The sequence below is a fragment of the Engystomops pustulosus genome, chromosome 1 (assembly GCF_040894005.1).
Source record: "Engystomops pustulosus chromosome 1, aEngPut4.maternal, whole genome shotgun sequence".
NCBI classification, from domain to species: domain Eukaryota; kingdom Metazoa; phylum Chordata; class Amphibia; order Anura; family Leptodactylidae; genus Engystomops; species Engystomops pustulosus.
This window is the reverse complement of record NC_092411.1, coordinates 49970967-49993732: the sequence shown is the minus strand read 5'-3', so window position 1 is coordinate 49993732 and position 22766 is coordinate 49970967. Positions and strand designations below refer to the sequence as shown.

Below are 22766 nucleotides of genomic sequence, written 5' to 3'. Positions count from 1 at the left end.
TCACTAATTCATTCAGTCACGATTAAGGGTGGAAATACCACCTGAAACGCGTTGACCTTTGAATATTTTTTCTGGACATGCACGCTTGAAAATAAAACGGAAGACACAGTTTTTCACAAATGCTGGATCGTGACTTGTTTATTTTGAAGCTGCGTCTTTACACCAGCCAACCTTACAAGATATCAGCTTTAAGAACGGACTGTTCACTCTAGTGCTTATTCATTGAATTGTACCTTGTGTCAGGCCTGAAGGGAGAAGCATGACTCCAGGTTCTAGCAAAGTTCTAGAAATACAATGAAAATGAGTCCTGCTCCTCCCTTCAGGCTCCGCGCCATTCACTATTCAATGCATTAGCTGTGAGTGGAGTGCTTCTCTAACATCTACTAAGCCCCAATACTTTACATAAGGAACCAGTGTTAAGAATGGAATTATTACCAGAAAACACCAATCTAGACATAGGGTTTCTTTTCTTTTATTTCTGTATTCCCTACAAACAGAGTTTCAGAGATTTCAGACCAAATTAGTATTTCTATGGAGAAAGCACATTTCAGCCTGCAATATTAGAGGTCTGCCGAAAGCTTAGGCTTGGCAGGAAAACATAATAAGCATATTATGGGAACCAAATTTTTTTGCCAACCATGAAAGCACACACCAAAGAGAATGAATCAAATCACTGCTGCTTCATCTGATAAGTCCTCCAGAAGGAAACCAATCAAGCTGACTGCGGATATCCAATACAACGGAAAAATTATCTTCTCTGCTCAGTTTCTTTTCTTCAGACATGCCAACTTCTAACAAATAACTTCAGGGGGTTGTAGACGGATGTAAAAAAAACTGTATAAGAAGCAGAAATTTTAATACGTAGATCCCCTACAGACTACCCCATCCCATTAGGTCAGTAAGACAAACTAAGTCCAGAATTAGTTCTACTTCATAAGGGGAGAATAGTGGATTTAACATAACTTTTACTCCATACATTATATATATATTCCAACACAACAGAATCAACAAGGGGAGTAATTTTTAAAAAGTCTACGGACCACATTTACTACAGCAGGAAGGAGGCCATGGATAACAGATATAAGAAGATTACCACAGTCACTGTGCCTGGATCTATGAGTAATGTCCCTGGTTTATCATGTTGGATTTTGATGGTAGATTTCATTTAATAAATAATGTAATAGCTATTAGGAGCTTTTGTCTGACAAATCATTGTGCCAGTGTAGTTCACTAGGGGGACGAAATCATTCATGGCACAAAAACCAGTCTCTTTCTCCTACCCAGATACTGTGAACCTCCAAATCTGTGGTACATTTAATCTTTTATTAGGTGGTGAAATGAATACAATTTTTTATGTCCTTGGTGATTCTGTTGTTGTTGGCATTTTGTATATATTTAAAAGGTGGTCCCCTACTTTAGAACAACCGTAATACAGACAACCCCTAGTTACAAACGGACCTCTGGATGTTGGCAATTTACTGTACTTTAGCCTTAGGCTATAATAATCACCAGTAGGAGTTATAAAAGTTGTCTGTAATGAAGCTTTATTGTTAATTCTGGTTCTTATGACAATCCAACATTTTTAAAATCCAATTGTCACAAAAGACCAAAAAAAAAAAAAATTCTGACTGGGGCTACAATAATAAAATATACAGTTCAGATTTACATACAAATTCAACTTAAGAACAAACCTACCTATGTAGGTAATATGTAACGTACATATATTTAATAAAAGTTATATTTTAATCCCAGTACCATGCTTCATATTGTGCTTTAAAAGTTGGTGGAATGGTTGTCATTTTTTTTTGCTAGTATTAGTTAAACAATTGCTTTAACAAATAGGAAGTACAGTGTTTATTAAGGATTACAAAAATATGATTTTTTCTATATGGAGGAATCCAGCGAACAATTCTAATCAGCAGCAAAAGGCCTTCCCCTAGTGGCTGATTACCAAGTCGGGCCACCCATAGGAATCCTAAGTATTTAATCCCCATGGTAATGTGTCATTAGTATAGAATTTGTTGATGAGCCATATGTCCACAAAAATGGACTCCGTTTGTCATTTATTTTTGTGGATCCGCAAAAATTTGAAACTGGCAAATGGTGGGGGGTATTTATCACTGTTTCTACGCCACTTTTCTAAGCAGTGAAATAATCACATTCTTGCGCAATGCAAAACTGTGATTATTATGCAACTTCGCCACCGCTATGCATGGAGGCAAAGTTTTGCAGGTTTTTAAAAAGTGCTTTCTAAAAACCTGCGAATATTCTTTTGCAGGCCTTTACACAGAACTACACCAGAGCGGACCTGGTCTCGATCACACATAGCCTTGAAGGGTCATGTGTTACCTAGCATCTTTTCCACAAATACACAGAGCATGTTGATGACACTGACTGACTTTTTATGGGAAGGCCGGAAACAAACAAGAGAAGGAATAGGACCTGATCTGAGTCTTCTACTGCCTAAAACATGTTCATGTGCATGGATCTACTGAAATTAATGTGGCAGTTAAAAAAAAACGTAGAGCATGCAGCTAAAAAAAAAAAAAAAAAAAAAACTGTCATGTGCATGTGGCCTAATACTGCATCTTTCCATACAAAACTATAAATCAATCAGCTCAGCTAATCCTGGTCTATACCAGGACTACACATTCAATGCGATATGTTTCATTTCAACTCGCCGTTAGGTCCTAAATATTTCTTATTGTATCGCATCATGTAAAGATTTATAATAATTCCAGCCAACAACGATAAAAACCCACCAAAAATGTCAAAACACAATTTTCAAATGTATAACTCTTAATAAAAATAACAGGAAGAGTGTATTCACGATGAACAATAGATCAAATAATAAAATGATGCCGTAAAACTATATTACCGCCATTGATCCCGTCACCCTTGCTACGGCACACATTAAATTGTGACACGCCGCGAATTCAATCAGTCACCATGGAGAACAGAAGACATTTGTTTACTGGCCAGTCATGTGAGTGAAAGCTATGGATGAAGATGATAGCTACATTTCTTGGCTGAGTAGCCAGATGTCAGGCTCAATCCTTCCAAGTGTCGCTAAGACACCCTATAGCCATTAATATTTTCTGCAAACTATAACATAAACTGCCAGGACATTGCAGTGAGAGAGTAGATGTTCTTGCCTCAATCTGCAGATTCACAAATCAAGACATCATTACTATTCATCTGTATGTTGCAGATAAATAAGTCAATTCACAAAGGTAAATGCAGTAGAGACAGGTATAGACTAGCTACTATCATATTCAGTGCTGATGATTAGATATCACCATTTTACAGGATGGGACAGCCATTGACATTTATATGTAGGACATTTAGATGGTCAAGGAGAATAGAGAAACATCTATAATGACCTCAGTTAGGTCATGTGTTTATGTCATCACAAGAGTAACAGCTTATGCAAACAATCATGTTCAGTCCCGTTGTGCCTCGGACTGGAGACAGCTCTTTGGCTCCAGCTTATTGTTTTGTAAAATGCATTGAGTTCCAGTCTTATTATTAGCTTTTGTCCCACAACTGAACAATGAGTACAAAATATTACAGTAGCCTTGCAATTAGTCTTCAGTATGGGGAATGTGGCCAACACATGGAATGTGGACATTCGAGATACATTTACTTGCATAATATTCCTCTACCTCTCAGGGGCTACAGCTTCTATGCAGACCTCCATCTCCTCATGTTACATACTACAAACACACCAGGTTTACTTCATGTAATCACATCTTACAGCTTTTTCCTTTATCTTACAATCCTACTATGTGTAGCTTACTATATTTATCCGATGGCCAAACACATCAAACAGCTTTATCTTTTGGCCTCCATGAAAATGTTTGGCCAAGCTTGGATGTCTTTTCTTATATATCAGAAGACAAAGGTGCGCCGAAGATTGGCCTTCCTGGCTGTTGTCTCAAGATGTTGCTTCACTAATAATGTTCTTTCCTAATAATGCCATCCATTTTGTTTCAAAGGATGGTTTTCTCATGCTTGCAAGCTTTTTTTCTTTTTCCTCCAAATGGAACAATGGGCATCATGGCCAAAAAAGTTTAATTATAATTTTGTGAGCAGAGCTCCGGCGCCCATACCACTAATATACCTTACTGTAGGCAGCAAACACAGTCCGGTGAGCAAAGATGGGTCCTCGGAAGCCAGGGAACCGCCGTCTGAACCGCAGAGATGCGGTCTGCGGCTCGATCGTCCAGTTTCTGGACTCCACACAGGATCCCGGACCGACCGCGCATACAGCCAAGATGGCGCCGGACCACGAGGCGCCGGCCACCGTGCGCTGTGAGAGGGAGCCGGGACCAGCGCTCGTGCTTATGCCGGGCACCACAGGCACACCAGCTGTTGGAGCAGCTATAACGGGGGAAGGTCCACGAAGTATGGAGGTATGCTCCCCCCCACATGAAGCCCCCCCACACGCTGGAACAGAGGAAGGGGACTTCCCGCCACTGCAGGCCTCAGTGTCACACACCAGGGGAGAAGCTCCTAAAATGGAGGGGCGATTTGCCAAATCCCCAATCTCAACAGAAGGCCAGCAGCACACCCCATGGCCCAAAGCTGGCCACGACATGAGCCTAGAAATTGGGGGGCACCCATCCTCCCCTCATCTCAGCAGCTCACCCCGACTCACTTTTAGCTCTGAGGGCTCATCCCCAGCATGGGCAGCAGCCTCCCCATCACCACCATATGTGCCATTGGCAACTCCAAACCCTATAGCACAGAACGTTGGATGGGACTGGCAAACCCACCTGCACTCCATACCGACTAAAGGAGATCTGGAATCCCTTTTGGCTAAACTTGAGACCTCACATAAAAGGGACATGGATATTTTGCGGCAAGATATACATCATGTGGGTAACAGAGTGGTGGAGATTGAGGAGTCGCAGGAACATACTCTTAAACTTATCGCGGATCATCATCAAGTAATACAGACCCACTCTAACCAAATTTCTGATATTTTGACACACATAGATGATATTGAAAATCGCCACAGGCGAAATAACATCCGGATAAGGGGGCTGAGTGAAGAAGTAGAATCCTCCCAGCTGGAAAAGTGGGCCCAAGGCTTCTTTGCATCTATCCTCCCTACAGCTAAAGAGCGTCCTATTGAAATCGATCGTATACACAGGGCATTGGGTCCTAAACCTGCCGACGGCTCTAGGCATAGAGATGTCATCTGTCGCATACATTTCTTCAGAGATAAGGAAGCTATTCTGCGAGCTGCTAGGGCGGCAGAGCCGTTATCTTATAAAGGACGACAGCTAATAATTCTACCAGATTTGGCGAGACGTACATTGCAATTACGGAAAGCCCTAAAGCCGTTACTGACTCTCCTCCGTGAAAAAGATATCCCCTATAGATGGGGATACCCATTTCAATTGATCGCCAGCCGTGGGGGGAAGTCTGCGGTTTTCCGCTCATTGGGTGACCTGCCACAATTCTTGGGGACCTTAGAGCTTCCTATGGTCAGCCTGCCTGATTGGCCAACTACCCCCAGCCTACCCCCGATCCCTCCTAACGCAACCTGGCAGAAAGTGCAACCGAAACCAAGGAGGGAACCCAAAAAGCAAAGAAGATCACCTGCGGACCAATCACAGGAATAACACGCGCTATCTTTGCTTGATATACGATGCTCATACATTACCTTACTGCTCACATAATGTTTTTCCTTTTCTTGCTGCCTACTTATTGTTAATTCCCTAGGGATCATTTCGGCAGGTATGGAGCGACCTGGGAGACCTCACAGGCCACAGCTTCCCTTTCCTCCACATAGGGATAGTAGCTTTTGAGGCTACACTAGGTAATCTCTGACGAGTTACCATAGATTTGTTTAAATTTTACACCACTCACTGGTTATTGTTAACAAAAGAATTTTAGAAACCCTAGTCGGTCGTGTCTTACGTATACCGCTCCTATTGTACTTCCCCCAGTGTTTCTTCCCCACCACTCCCCCCTTCTACAAATAGGTCATAACACATAATGGCCCAACTTTCCTTCTGCACATTTAATGTACGGGGCCTTAACGCTCCGAACAAAAGGGGCCAGATTCTCTACCGCTTACATCGTAAACGCATAATGATAGCCATGCTACAAGAAACCCATTTCTGTGCCTTACATATGCCCAAATGTCCCACTAATTATTACTCTACCTGGTTCCACACCCGGATCGCAAAGCGGGAGGTGTCTCCATAGGCATTCACAAATCTCTGCAGCACACAATTATAGCATCAACCACAGACCCCAATGGCAGATATGTTTTCATAAAGTTGTCATATGCTAATAAGGTGTACACCTTTGCTAACATTTACTTTCCTAACCAGGGACAAGTCTCATTTGGCATTTCCACATTGCAGAGGCTAGCGGAGTTCACAGATGGCTCGCAGATCATCCTGGGTGGAGACTTCAACCTTTCCTTTGACCCTTCACTGGATTCCACAACGGGTAAGTCTGCCATTCCACTGGGTCAGTTGAATAGACTGAGGAGATCGCTGAGAGAAATGCAATTGATTGATTTGTGGAGGATTCTGCACCCACACGAAAAGGATTACTCCTACCACTCTCTGGCACATAATAGCTATCACAGAATAGACCACTTGTTTCTTTCCCATCACCTCCTTGATTCTACACCTAAATGCTCCATAGATAATTTCTTATGGTCAGATCATGCCCCAGTAATGGGAGCTTTAATGATCACAAGCGCCCCAAAACGCATTAACACGTGGAGACTCAATGAAAACCTATTAAATGACCCATTATGTGTCGCAGACATTAAGAACACTATCCAGACATTCGTCACAGACTACACCATCCAAAACTCCAACGCACACACGAACTCAAAAAGCTATTGTCAGACCCCACCAAGGCAGAGCTGTCTGCGGTAAGACAGAAGATCTTGTCAATTCTAGATCAGAAGACACAATGCGCGCGTAACAGATTACGAAAAAGCTACTACGAATACGGGGATAAATGCGGTTCATGGCTTGCAAGGGCACTACACCCAAAGGCTCCTCGCACACATGTTCTCTCTATCACCTCAGCAGATTAAGGCATAATTCATTCGCCACAGGGTATAGTAGATGAATTCCGAGACTTTTATAAGAGGCTCTACAACCTAGATCAAACCACTCAACAACACCCTCGACCCAAACACACGAAAATTGAGGAATACTTATCCAATCATGGGCCCAAACCTATATCACAAGACCATTCTGAGTTATTAGAACAGGATTTCAACGAGCATGAAATTAGAAGGGTCATAAAAGACTTGAAATCCGGTAAGAGTCCTGGGCCAGATGGCTTCACGGCTCGGTTCTTCAAGCTGTTTGAAGAAGACATCACGCCTATACTCCTACAGGTGTTTAATGCAGCAGCTAATGGTACTCCCTTCCTGGCTCAATCCTTGCAAGCAATTATCACAGTCTTACCCAAACCGGGGAAATCCTTAACCACATGTGGGGACTTTAGACCCATATCATTACTAAATGTGGATGTAAAATTGTTTGCAAAAATGATAGCCTATCGCCTCCAATCTCATATCCCAAACCTCGTACATTTAGATCAAGTGGGCTTTGTTCCAGGAAGGGAGGCAAAAGACAATACGGTAAAAACGATCTCTCTGATAGCGAGAGCGCGAGCAAATGGTAACAAATTATGCCTTCTCACAGTAGACGCGGAGAAGGCTTTTGATAGGGTGCGATGGGATTTTCTGATGGGAGTTCTTAGGAAGCTCGGTCTAGGCCCCAAGACCATGCAGGCCATATTGGCATTATATCGCGATCCCACAGCTCTAGTCCGAGTTAATGGCACGCTATCAGATCCACTTCGCATCACAAACGGTACGAGACAGGGTTGCCCCTTATCCCCCTTTCTTTATCTTTTAGCAATGGAACCCCTGGCTAACGCTCTGAGGTCTAACCCTGACATTCGTGGTCTTCTAGTGGACGGGAAACATTGCAAACTCTCACTATTCGCAGATGATTTATTATTATACATCACTTCCCCGAACACGTCCTTACCCGCAATAATGAAGGAATTCAGTGTCTATGGAGTGGTAAGCAATTTTAAAATCAACACGCATAAGTCAGAACTTCTAAATATCTCCCTCCCCGCAGTTGAACAGGCATGGTTACAAGCTAACTTCCCCTTCAAATGGGCGACTGAATCTATACACTATTTGGGTACACACATCCCCTCGGACATGACCTCGCTTTTTGACCTCAACTATAAACCTATGCTCCAGACCATTGGAAAGGACCTAGAGAAATGGGCACAACTCCCCTTATCGTGGTTTGGCAGGATCAACGTCCTAAAAATGGAGATACTGCCCCGCATCTTATATCTCTTCCAAACTATACCCATTCCCCTTCCCAGGTCATACTTTGATAGGCTCCGACGCATAACTCAAAATTTTGTATGGCGAGGCTCGCACCCACGTATTAGGCACACAACTCTCACGCAACATAAACTTGATGGGGGAACAGGGCTCCCAGACTTCCACAGCTACTATAAGGCAACAATTGCCACCTATATCCTAGACATCTTCCACAAGCGTTCCTCAAAACTCTGGGTAGAGATGGAACTAGAGCAGAGCCCCACACAAGCTCTGGGAGCATTCTGGTGGTCTTCACTGCCGCCTAATACAGACTTTTCTCCCCTTCTTACACTCATTCTGACCTCATGGCAGAAATTCGCACGCACCTCAGGACTAATCAAAATCCCCGGTCCACTCACTCCACTAATTGGTAATCCAGCCATTGCTGGACTCTATTCATTGACACAGGCTGGCCTCCCATGTTTCCCTAGAATGAGAGACATTGTCACAGACACAGGAATTAAGACCCAGAAGGAGGTGACGACCTTACTTGGCGTCCCACCCAACAGATGGCTTCTATATTTCCAGATTCGTGACTATGTCTCTTCACTGGGAAAGGTGGAACAATTATTGACCAACACCTCATTTGAAGACATTTGTCTTTCAACCTCTGCACCTCCACACGCGATCTCCTTGGTCTATTCCATGCTGACACGGCTGGATTTGGCGGATGCCCGCCCGGTTTGTGCAGGAGCTTGGGAGAGAGAACTTAACAAATCCTTCACTCCTACACAATGGCAAAAAGCGTTAATATTGACGCATAAGTCGTCCATTTCCTGTCGTATGCAGGAACTGAACTACAAAATTTTAACCCAATGGTACAGGACTCCAGTAAGGTTACACAAAATGTTCCCCTCTGTCCCGGACACATGTTGGCGATGTGGAGCGGGAAGGGGCTCCATGCTTCATATTTGGTGGGAGTGTGGTCCAATCCAGGATCTCTGGCGGGCTGTCTTTGACCACTATAACAGCATATACAAGAGAAACATTACTCCAACTCCTGAGGTGGCGCTTCTGTCCATGTACTCCGGAACTATCGCAAAATATAAAAAAAGAGCTTTACGCCACTTTCTTATGGCCACACATCAAATAATTCCTAGGCTCTGGAGATTGACTGAAGCACCAACCAGGTTGCAATGGATAGAGGCGCTAGACGTAATCAAACAAATGGAGGAATTGAAGGCGAGTGATGAAGGTAGATATGACCAATTCAATGCCATATGGTCTGCTTGGATTGACTATCGGGACACCCCGGCTTTGCGTGATTGGTTAACCTCAGGTAACAAGATACATGTCCCTTAAACTTAGGTGTATGACGGAAAGTGCGGTACACCCCTCCCCTCCCCCCCTCCCCTCCAAACCCTCGTATGTGTTGTCTTGTATTATGTTTGACACCCACTCCCAAGTTCTTCTCCCCAACTACTCTTGACAGACCACATGGTCGTCTTAGCATTCGTTGATGTTCTGATGTTTCTAAAAAGTTTGCTTTTTCCACCAAATACGACGTATACCATCATAAAAGTACATATGCACCAATGATATAAATGTATACACATTTCTACTTGTTACAAACCAAATAACATGTTGTTACACTCTGTATTTTCATGTAACAGTCAATAAAGTTTGATGTTGAACCATAATTATAATTTTGTTGTCTCCACAAAAATGTCCTGCATTTTCATACCTTAATATACCTTTATCAATTTTTACTTTGGAGTAATGGCTACTTCCCAGCAGAATGGCTCTTCAGCCCATGTCAATACAATACTTCTTTCATTGTAGATAACCAGCTTTAGCCAGCATCTTCAAAAGATCTTTGCTTTTGTTCTTGGGTTAATATGCACATTTCGGACGAAGGCACGTTCATCTCTGGGATTCAGAACCAGTTTCAATCCTGAGGGGTATGATGGCTTGACATACGCATCTCGTTTGTACTTGTGTATGGTTGTTTATACAGGTTTCTTGAAATTGACTTTTGAAAGTCCACAACTCTCTTTTGGATGTCTTGGCTAATTTATTTAGAATTTCCAATTACACAAAGATGTACCTTCAAATACATCCACATGCGTGTCTCTAACCAAGATGTTGCCAATAAACCTATACGAAGCATTTGAAGGAACAACATCATGTGGGGTGTCCCAAAATGATTAAAGTAGTAATCTTTGTTAAAGTGGGGCATAACAACAGGGGTGGCATCCATAGTAGTTGGCCACCCTACCTGCCACATTAAAGAATGGAGCAAGTGCACCATTATATACATATTAATCTGCACAGCAGACTGTGCACATTTTCCGCCGTTCAAAGCTAAGCCGGCAGGTCAGATGAGAAATGTCGGGTGAGGGGACAGCAGAATGGCAGGAGGAAGAATTTCTTTGGGGTACATTCACTGCTCCATCACTCCCCAGCTCTCCCCTCCCCCCACTGATGTCAGCTCAGCACACAGTGAGCTCTGTCCCTATGTGAGTGAAGGAGCAGAAGGGAGGAGTTGTATTGGAGCAGAAAGGTGGGATTGAGCACCACAGACAAGGCACATGTTTTTTTTTTTTTTTTTAAACCATCCAAAGCAAACCCTGTGACTCAAAACAGGATGCTGTCAGAAACCCAGTTAAGTTAAATATACAATTATATTGTAATGCAAATACTCATAGAAAGCAGAAAGGCAAGGGGGAATTAAATAGTCTACCAAGTGCTCCAAAATTTCCTTGTACACAGCGGTGTTGACTTTGGTCTTGATAAAACACAGTGGACCTTCACCAGCAGATGACATGGCTCCCCAAACCATCACTTATTGTGGAAACTTTGTACTTGACCTCAAGCAGCTTGGATTGTGTGCCTCTCCAATCCCCCCCCCCCATATGCTGGGGCCTTGATTTGCAAATAAAATTCAAAATTAACTTTTATCTGAAAACACCACCTTGGACCCCTGAGTAGTATTCCAGTTCTTTTTTTTTCCTTGACCTTGGTAAGACGCTTCCGATGCTCTATTGATCAGGAATGGCTTTACACATGGAAAGCAAAACTTGTAGCCCATGTCCCAGATACTTCGGTGAGTGGTGGCTCTTGAAGCACTGACTCCAGCAGCAGTCCACAACTAATCTTCCACACATTTTTGAATGGCCTTTTCTTAACAATCCTATCAAGGCTGCTGTTATAACAGTTGCTTGTGTACCTTTTTCTACCACACTTTTTCCTTACACTCAACTTTCACTCTGCCAATAATATGCTTTAGTACAGCACTCTAAACAGCCATTCTTTTTTAGCATTGACCTTTTGTCTCTAAGCCCCTTTTGGATTATGTCAATGACTGCCTTCTAGACATCTGTCAAGTCAGCAGTCTTCCCCATGATTGTATCGCCTACTGAACTAGACTAAGGGACCTTTTAAAATGCTAAGGAAGCCTTTGTGGGTTAATTATTCTAATTTTCTGAGATAATGACTTCTCGGTTTTCCTTGGCTGTGAGCCATAATCATCAACATTAACATAAACGCTTTATAAAGAATAACTCTTAATATAATATGAGTTTCACTTTCTGTATAGAATTACTGGGAAAAAAATTAATTTATTGATATTGAATTGATATTCTAATTTATTGAGAAGCACTTGTATATATAGTAGCTCCCAACTTTACATTGGGGGCAAATGTTTGGGGAGATCTGTTTTGAGTAGTTTGATTTGTCGGATCAGACTCGTCACAGCTTTATTTGTATGAACAGCTAAAGTTGGCAAAATGATGGATTCATAAGATGCCATTTATTTTCTTAAAATATTTAAAAAATTTAAAATATAGAACATCTAACATCTTTTTAGTGATTAATTGGATTTTATTTAACAGAGATATTTTACACAAAAGGGATTTTTATTATCCACCAATGTTGCAGGGAAACACATTGTTGTCATTATAAATGTATCTACATGCACATTAATCTCCTATAACACACACCACACAGGCAGTCCATAAAACTACTTTGTATCGCCCACTGACTGTACTGTTCAGAGACAAAGATTTAGAGGAGAAATCATAGCCTAACAAACCAATAAAAAATGAATGTACTGTAATACACAGTTGTGTTTTCCAGAAGGAATGTACTGTATAGGCTTTCTTCACTGTCGTTTTATCAGTATACTTGACACTCCATTAAAATTTCACTTTATTTTGAAACTATGGATGAGTCTACAATCCTCTGAGAACATTTTTCGAGTTCGTGTTACAACACACGCATAATGCTTGAGGAGTTGCAGTCAAGGCTCGGTGTAGGTCAGTCATATCCTTCCACACCAAATGGTCAACTAGGAGGAGGCTTTCTTTAAACTGTTGTTGTTAATCTATATTATATTCTGAGAGGAGGAGATGCATCCACTTTATTCTCAGGATTGGCAATGTCAGGCCCGGCATTGTTAATAAAATGATGGCATATCGTAGCAACACCCCCCATCACTGGGCCCAGATTTTTACAAAATGCCCCATTTTTGTTCTCCTGTTTCAGCCACAATTTCGGCCAAACAGTTGTCTGTAATTATGGCCATATATTTCAGACTTAATTGAATTCACTCCATCGTAATAATTTAGAAATGCTGTGAGTTCCAGTGTGAACACTCTATGACAATGCGGCCGATCCTCATGCGGATTCATGGTACATTGGATGTAGAAATCCAAATGTCAAGGGGTAGTAAAATAAACATTGGATTGGCCATAGGCAAGTCATCTTATCCCATCTGCTCACTACTGTCCTGGTTCCTCTAAAATGCGAACAGCAGGGAAGTGATACAGATTTCTATTTATTCCATTGGATCAGAAGGCATGTGGAACGTAACATTGTAGGTTACAAATGAGTCCAGAAATCTGAGGGCTCATTTCCGCTTTCTGATGCAGATTTTCTTTCCAATCAACCGAATTTTTACATATAAATGCATACATAAATCAGCCACCCGCACACTTTCTCTAATCTCTTGAGTAGCCAGTACATCACCTATGTCTTGAATTAGCAGAGTAAGGTCCACACAGCTATTTAGGGAATGCTCATCCACATTTCCAGTTTTTTTTTCCCCTGCTAAAAGCTATGTTTTTTCTACAGATGTTCTTCCTGCATATCAAGCAACACATTAGAAAAGCAGATTCCTCTGGGGTTTATTTTTCTTGCGTGTGACTCCATGGTCAGATCACTTTAAGTTCCCAATTAGAGAGAGCTTCGGACGTCATTGTAAACTGCGGTAACCGAGCATCCAGCCCTGTGTCTTTGCCTCTGGCATTGGTAAATGTAAAAATCCTCATCCTGATGGACGGTATCAAGTAGACAGAGCAGATTTGAAGGAAAAAAAAAAACCTCTATCAGGACATGAAAGACCATGTAAAATTAATATTTTATTCAAGAACACACACATGGTGCTTGTGAAATGGAAATGTGACAGTCAAAGCTTCGGAATAATAATCAGGCAGAACATAAGAACATTCCTATTATCTGCTGGAAAAGAATATTTCCACTATGTACATGTATGGGGAAGATTGCTATAAATGTTTGGACAGCACTTATTTGTAAATTTATAAAAGTGCGTGTTCAGCTTATAAAACTATGGTTAGAAACTAAATTAACATGTATCAGCACCGTTCATTGGCTCAACACAAAACTCCAATTATGTGGTCCATTGATGCCCAAGTGATGGGAAAGGTGAAGCTGGCTACGGTCAAGAATTGCACATCAGAAGACGACATCACTGAATCTGGAGCAGGCGATCGGCATAGGAATCAAGGGGCAAGATATTATTTGCAGGAGGGCTGCACTGAAGATTTTAAGATTTTCATTAAAGTCAATTATTTCTTTCAAAGGGGTTGCCTTATCTACAAATTTTAGACAATAAGGACATCAGATCCTTTGTCCTTTGCTCAGATCGACCCTTCCCCAAACGTGATAATTGGCAGTAACCTCTCACAGCAAAATTGGTTGCTTACAAATTAATGAAACTGTTTCTCTTTGTCATGAGATTACCCCTTAAATTGAACCTTCCACCAAGTTTGGGATCTTTGGGTTTTCATACGGGAAACACAGCTGCAGTTCCAGGCCTTTGTGTAAACCACATGTAGGAAGGCCCCTCTGGATCATGTGGATATCTAAAATGGAAGGGATGGATGTTGTGCCAAAAATGTTTAGTTTTTTTCTACCTTGATTTGCTCCCTGTTGCATTGTTTACACTACTGTACAATTCTACTTGTCTCAAAATTTTGCTGCTCTTGCAATGTTTATACATTATGGTTTGGTGGAGACAACATCGTACCTACTTGGACCACGATTTTTAACCTGTACATAAGTCCTTCTATCCTTGCTCTGCTGGGTCCTGTGCGACCACCCTGTACGTCCTTATTTGTAGCACAACTTATCTGTCTAGGATCCCTATAATCGAGTTTAGTGTAAAAAAAAAAAACCTTTGGTGCTGGATGTCATATCACAGAGATGTCTTTTTAAAGCAGGAACACTATAAGAAGTTGAATTAAACAGGAAGAGCTGAAATAAAATCTGATTTTTTCAGAAATAACATACAAATACACAGAAAAGGATTTTGTATCATTTGGGAAACATTTAGTGATAGAGGTAGGGATCATTCTGTGCACTCTCTTTCATCCCATGTGCTCAGGCTACATTCCTCGCCGTGTACCGAATGCTACATTTTCCTTGGAATGTTGAAAATTATGTCTGAATTCCAGAGATGATGTCACTGCTCTGTGTCTCTCTTTGGTTTCCTTTCATTCTGTGTAAGGCTTCATATTCATACGCACAACAAAATATGCTGCAAATACAAATGAACCTACCATCTTCTAATACAATAAAGCTTTCTTTTAAGAGGCAGAAATCAAATGAAAATTTGTGTTCTTCATGGATCGGGGAAGCCCCGAGTTCATACAAGGTGAAACACATTCTATAAAGCACTAAACAGAAGCAGCGTCTAAGACCCCCTTCCGCCCCTATAAGAATTTGTTTCCAGAGAACATAGTTACCATGGAAACATTGGAGCCTCGGCCTCCAGAGATACACCATTCTTAGCCTACCAGATCATTCAGATGTAACATTGATCACATCTACAAAGAAGCAAGATCATACAAAAATATACCCTATATAACAAGCATATCCATGACTTTAAGAAACAAAATGTTGATTTATATGCAGTATTCACCTTTGCTAGTGTGTTCCAAGTATAAATATGGTCCAATACCAGTAGATATTTATTTTGCAAAGAAAAGCAACACAAATATAAAAAAAAAAATTGTAAAAAGAGTCAACAATACACTATAAGGGTACATACACACAGCTGTATGCCTGCCTGGCTGCATATACCGGCACATCCCCACAAACGGCCCTCTAAATGTACCCCAAATATTTTAAAAAAATATTTTTTTTAAATCATCCAATTTCCCTCCAAACCATTAGACAGAAGCATAGATTTAGCTTCTGTTGACAGGAAATGTTTTCTTTGGTTCAGATAAGTAAACTATGAGCTTTAGTCCATGGAGTAGAACATGACTGATGATGGCTCACAGCGTGCGGTAAGGCTTTACATGAGGGTAAAAAAGCTGTACTGCTCTTTACAGCATTTTAATTGTAATGAAATGTGATAAGCAAATTAAAAGGGCAGTAACTTTTCAACAGACTTTGAAAAGTACTACACGTAACTTTGGAGAAAAGTTCTTCTTTCTCCACTTTATCTCGTATCCACCCTGGCTTACAAGCAAGATGGACAGATAGAAGTATATAGAAGAAGTATATGGTTCTATGGTTATGGTGATGTGGTTGGTATATACCAGCTAAAAGTGAAAAATAAAGCTACAGAGAAGAAAGCTGACTGCAAGTCACATAATGGTCAGAATCAGCGTTAGTCATGTATAGAAACGGGACTACCAATTCCAACACAAATGTCTGTGTTATTTGCTACTTGAAATAAAGTATGTAAAACTTTACCTGGCTCCCAGCTAGTGTGCCGCAGAGAGGAAAAAAATCAAATGACAACTTCCATCTGCTGTAAAATATACTTAATTCCTGGAAGGCAGAGAGCAGTGAGCATATTATACAGCAGACGGAAGTTGTCATTTAAAATTCTCCTCTCTGGGACTCACTAGCAGGGAGCCAGATAAAGTTTCACATACTTTATTTCAAGCAGCAAATAACACAGATATTTTTTAAAAACATATTTGGCATTTATGGTCCTTAGTCTATAGCAACCCGTCCCCTGATAAAAAAAATAACTCCCCACACTCGGGATTGGCTGTAGAGGAGCAGCGGGCATTGCTATGCCAAGTGATGGGTGTTTTCATTTATTTGAAAAGGACACACAGAAAACTTTCTTCACAATGTTCCTACGGATCATGTGGGGTGATGTCAAATATACTTTCGTTGTCCAAAGATCCCTTATCAATCAAGACCAAGGGGTAGATATTACAAACTGCATTCAGGATTAGATTCCTCCTTTCTTCTGCAATCAATATGCTATAAAAAGCTAAAAGGTATGGCCCGCTTATACTTAACTTTAAAAAAGTAAATATAAGATCCTAATAGGTTTACCTATATAGTATTTACCCATGTAAAGCTTTTAATTTGCTGGAGGGAACCACAGACAACAGGACTTGTGACATCCTCTATCCTACTGGCTTTGGACGAATGAAAGGAGTTGTGCAGTCATTAATGTCTTCACACTCATCCAATATAACCAATACCATATCAATGCTTGGAGAAGTGTGGACATCCGCACAGGAAGTCCAGAGTCCTGCTGTCTGGGGGTCACATGACCTGCGGCTCCCAGCAGCACCCAAGAAACTTTAATAGGGCAAGTATAATCTGGGTGACGCTATTAAGTTATTATACTTATCCTGTTAAAGTTTAGTAATTTAGTCTAGTAGGGAGGACATAAACTCCTGAGCTGTCAGATTATACAGAAACTCTAAGTAGAGGGAGCAGTGAGTCACAGCAGCTAGGTCTCCTCACCCACCATGTAGAGGTGGATTGCAGATTCCAAGACTCAGACTGCAGAGAAGAAAATACAGGCATTCCCAGACTTAAGGACACCCAATTTACAGAAAACCCCTGGTTACAGACTGACCACTCTCCCCATTGTGACCTCTGGTGAAGCTCTCCGTTTGCCTTACTTTAGTCCCAGGCTGCAATGACCAGCTGTAAGGTGTCTGTAATGAGGTTTTATTGATTATACTTGTTCCCATGAAAGCAAAAATTTTAAAAATCCAATTGTCTCATTTAAAAAAAAAATAAAAAATAGTTTTTTTATTTGCTGGACTTACAATCAAAAATTAGACCAGTTTCGACTTGCATACAAATTCAACTTAAGTACAAACCAAAAGAACCTGTTTTATACGTAACCTGCGGACTGCCTGTACAAGTAACACAGCTCAGAGACACCAGACTATGGATTTCGGAAATGTTTAGAGGTACGCTTTAGACTCTGTAGTAGAGCTTGAGCATACATCATTAACTGACCTGGCACATTGATCCCAAAACATATTATACACTTTAGGTAAATAAAAAGTCCATATTATGGCACAGAAGTAAGCAGCGAGCCAGTGACAGGAAGCCGATATCTTACAAATGGCGCTGCGTGGTAACGCTTGCCACAGGCATCGGAACGCAACTCCTCAGCTTCAATTACTCACACAGCCCCCAAGACACAGTTTGTTATCTCGACTTTAAGTAGCTTTTTTCTGCTTTGTTACTGCGTTACATAAGATAAATGTCAGTTTAGGTCTCTGTGACAGACGATTAAGCTTATAATTTCAGAAGAAAAACACTTGAATAATGCAAAGAAATGATGAAGGCTTCTCTCCATGCGATACATACCTACATAGGCTTCATCCTTAAGCGGCAGTGGGTAAGACTTGCAGAGATAGGTGTCAGACTGAAAAACAAATTGATTGCTCTTAGAAACAAGGAAACATTCGTTTGGATTGTACGCATTTACAACACAACCAAAATCATTAGAGAGTGACACTTTCATTTACAATACAGACAGCGGAGCGCAGAATTTACAACCTCATCACATGACGGATACAGAAAATCAAAATATCATAATCGGAGGGCGCTCGAGTAGTTAGAAAGGATTATCTGAGGTACTACCAAGCGCCTCAGCTCATGTATATATAGAAGGGGTTGTCTCATGGCAACAAAACCTACCAATATGTCCCAACAGATAGAAGTAGGAAGTCTCCCCAAACTAGAGAGTCTCTAGGAGAATGGGACAAGGTTTTCAAACTTCACCAGACACAGTACAGATGACCTATTAAAATCACATGGATTTATATAATATACATAATGTGTAAATATATATATTTCTACATTATTCCTGTCGTTTCAGGTTTCTTCTTTATGCATTATAATAAAACAATAGGATAATGATGGTGGCCACAGTTATAGTGATAGCCATAACCACTTCAGCAAAGATTTATGTTCTGAATGATCACAATGGCAATAATGATTTCAATGGTAGACTGTCACTAAAGGGAATCTGTCAGCTATAGTGTGTGGATATGACCAAACTACTTAGTTACTACAGCAGCGTAACACTTGCTGAAGTAACACACTGTATACATAGGATCCAGTTTATTTACTAGGAGAGTGCTCAATCTGCCCCTAGAAGCTACAATGTATGCACAAATATATGCTACGGAGGCAGATTTATCTCAGAATTCTGAGTTTTAGACACTTTTCAGACGTTTTGCAAGAAGGCGTAGCTTTGTGCAAGTCTGTGTGTATCAGCTCATGTTTGCCAGCTTGTCTCTCATACCCGCTCACTTCGGCAGTGCAGAGAAAAACAGATGATGGCTTCAGTCGAAGGGAAGAGGGGATGAGGGACATGCTGGAAGAATTTAGCTTAGAGACATAATGCTTCACATGGGTAACACATGCCCTTGTGACTCGCTGCTCCTTCTGGCAGAGTGCCAGGTAGGCTTACAAGCTTCATTTTTTGGTGATAGGAACTATTAATTTTTTAGATTAAAAACAGAAAGTTAGTAAAGTGCTATAGGGAACGGACGATAGGTTTATTAGTAAAAAAACATGAAGGTCCCCTCGAAGGGCATTTTTACATCCTTATATTGGTGTCTGATTCGCCACAGTGCAGCCTCTAAACTTGATAAATCTACAGCAAATATAACTCATGTTCATTTTCATGTGATTTTGGAGATTTGTTTTTTACAGTATAAGCGGGTGAGATTTCATATAAAAGAGGGAATACTAGAAAGGACATTATGAGGGGGCTGGTAGTTTAATGGGATAACATTTTGTGACAAGTTTCTTTTTAAGAAATGAAAAACTCTATAATGATTCAAGTAATATTACACATGACCAGCTGGAAAACAAGCTAGCAAAATATGATATATAAAAAATATAAAAAAACAAACACATGACTTAAAAAAGCAAAGGAAAGAAGAAATCTTGCCCTGCAAATAACATTAAAGAAATAACATAGCTGTGGGTTCTGTGACCTTTCAAATGCCAATCATTTATCATAGAGAAAACACAAACCCAGCAGGAAATCAATGGAGAAGTTGGATGTATATCAGACATCATAGAACATCACATGGCTGAAGAATCATCTGTCTTCCCGGGACTATAGGATTACTTAGCCTTGGAAGAAAACACAACTTCTACTGCCCACAGGTCATTCCCTTTATAACTTCTGCAGAAATTGTTGAATTAGTTGGATTTCAGCAGAATTTTGAAAAATACATTTTACAAATACATAATAAATGATACTGAGTGAGCAAAAAGCCAGAAGCTCAACTTCTCTTTAGTAAAACTGAATATACCAAGAAAAAAATGCTATAGTGCTATATATTATGTGGCCATCAGCACAGTGACCACTGAAGGGAGGTCCCCAACCATACCTAAACTACTAACAGATATGACACCCGACAACGAGACAAATATCCAACCAATTCAAACTGATCTTAAAAATGAATGGTTGGCCCAAAAACTATTAACATATAGTATGATAACCATTTAGTATGATTACTATACCAATATCACCGCTGTCTCTTTTCCATGGTCTATTGCCACTGAGATGTTACATCTGAAGCACAGACTTTACATGAACCCCTTAATGACTGGGCATTTTTAGTTTTTACGTTTCCATTTTTAACTCCACACCTTCAAAAATCTATAACTTTTTCAGGTCCTCTTCAGGTCCTCGCGCACAGCTGGCTGCTTGCCGATGTCACTGTTTGTGAGCCACCAACATCACGAGGGAACCCGAAGAGGAGTCAAAGAACCTGACGGACCTAAAGAGGCACTGGAGCATCGGAAGCAAGAAGAGGACCTACATGGACGTCGGAAAGGCGAGTACAGTGTTAAGTCATGTTTGGCTTTTTCAGCACAATTTTTATACTCGGGTATATACGGTATTTTTATGTATATTTATGCTTATGAGTTGGCTTCCCAGCACTTTTGTTGTGTTTTTATCTCTGGATCATCTTTCATCTATGAATTTTAATGCATATCTAATAAAATGATGTATTTTTATAAAATGGCTTTGGAGTTTAACCAGCATTTTATTATTTATGTGGCCTAAATATACTTGAGGCAGCACAGCTGTGTGTCATTGTGTCTTATATCCATCTCATGACTGTGATCTGTCTCATCTCTCTCTATGTGTCTAGTAGATACTAATAGAATACTAGTGATACTACGGTAGTAGAATCTTCAGAAGGTAAATTAAAGTGTATATAAACCTTGTCCCCTTATAATCTAAGCACATTGTCAGCACACAGCATCTGGTAGCACAGAGGGATCGTGAACTGCTTGCCCACATTGCTGAATTTTACACTGACCATTACTGAGTGATAGGACTAAAAACATTAAGAAAATCAAGAAAAACTGAAAACTAAGGGGTTATTATCTTCACTCTGTAAACATCACTAGGGGATTAAAATTTGAGGACTTTCTTTCTGCCAATGTATTAATTTCTTGGATGAATAACAGAAGAATACCCAGAATAGTGATTTTAAGAGCAATAGAAGTATAAATGGACTACTTTAAAGAGCTTTTCATCAGACCCATAACTAGCGAGATCACTCCCCTCATACACACGTTCATATATTTATAATATACCAGTATATAATTATAAAGGAGAGACCCACACAGCAGATTTTCTTGCTATACAGTCATTAATGAGAGTTCCTAAGTGAACTGGAAATTGCTCTCAAACAATAAACTTTATCTGCTGTCTTTAACGTAATCCAGATCTGTTATTCTGGCAGTCAAGCGAAACACATATCTCACAAGCTGGGAACCAATTCCCATTCATTGCTTTTCTCACCAGGAGCCAATATGATAAGGACCTGTTATTGAAGTGCTCATGTCTAGGAACAGCTCCTAAAATGTCTTAGTTATCAGCCTGAACATTTCTAAAAATAGATTGGATATGGGAACACTAACAAACTACAATACACTCAAAACCAACAAACAATGGCTGAAGAATGATGTAACCCAGAACAGCATTTGCCCCATACAGTGATCCTGCTGCATGGATCCAATTACCTCATTGGTCTTGTATATGTGACCAAGGTCAGTGACTGGCTCCTGCAGTCCTGTGTGCCCGATCACTTCTGGTTTAGCTAGGGCTAGGATCAGTATGACTAAGGACCGCAATACTGAAATAGAGTGGATTCAATCTGTTTACGACAGAATTGTCTTAATTTACACATCCTAAATGCTAATTGGCAAATTTATTTAAAGGAAATCTACCATTTTGTAAACCAGGGACAGCATGATAAACCAGGGACACTTACTCATAGATCCAGGGACTGTGGTAATCTTCTTATATTCTGTGGCCTCCTTACCTCTAAAATCAACTTTTACAATGATGCTAATGAGCCTGTGGAAACACCCACCAGAGCCCCTCAGGCTATTTAGCATAATTTTAAAAGTTGATTTTAGCAGGAAGGAGGCAATGGATAACGAATATAAAAAGATAACCACAGTCACGGTGCCTGGATCTACGAGTAAGTGTCCCTGGTTTATCCATGCTTGATTTTGACGGTAGATTTCCTTTAAACTAAATACACTTGCCCATCTGCGTCTTCTACCATGTCCTGACACATATCTTTACTAGTCTTTAAGAGCACGGAATTCCTGGGGGAAAAAAAAGAAGGCTTTAAAATATGTTTATTAGCCTCAGTTAATAATTTTGCATGCCTCCATTGTGAATTCATGATAGAGGCATATATAATTATTAGCCAAGAGCAGTGGGACGTACACAGGGCCCAAGGCTAAGTAACATCTTTTAAAAAGTATTTATATTCAGGAATACCGGAATTTCAAGACTAATGAAGATAAGTGTCGGAATCTACATGAAGACCCCAACAAGTTAGTACAGACG

At 40.6% G+C, this 22766-nt stretch overlaps 1 protein-coding gene across 6 annotated transcripts in view; it reads right to left on the bottom strand.

Moving 5' to 3' along the window:
• PAM (peptidylglycine alpha-amidating monooxygenase) overlaps positions 1-22766 on the bottom strand; it is a 117549-nt gene that overhangs the window by 82499 nt on the left and 12284 nt on the right. For all 6 annotated transcript variants that reach the window (XM_072140103.1, XM_072140127.1, XM_072140135.1 and 3 more), the window contains exon 4: positions 18230-18287. In XM_072140103.1, the coding sequence (XP_071996204.1) occupies positions 18230-18287 (58 nt within the window). The remainder of the gene's footprint in view (positions 1-18229; positions 18288-22766) is intronic.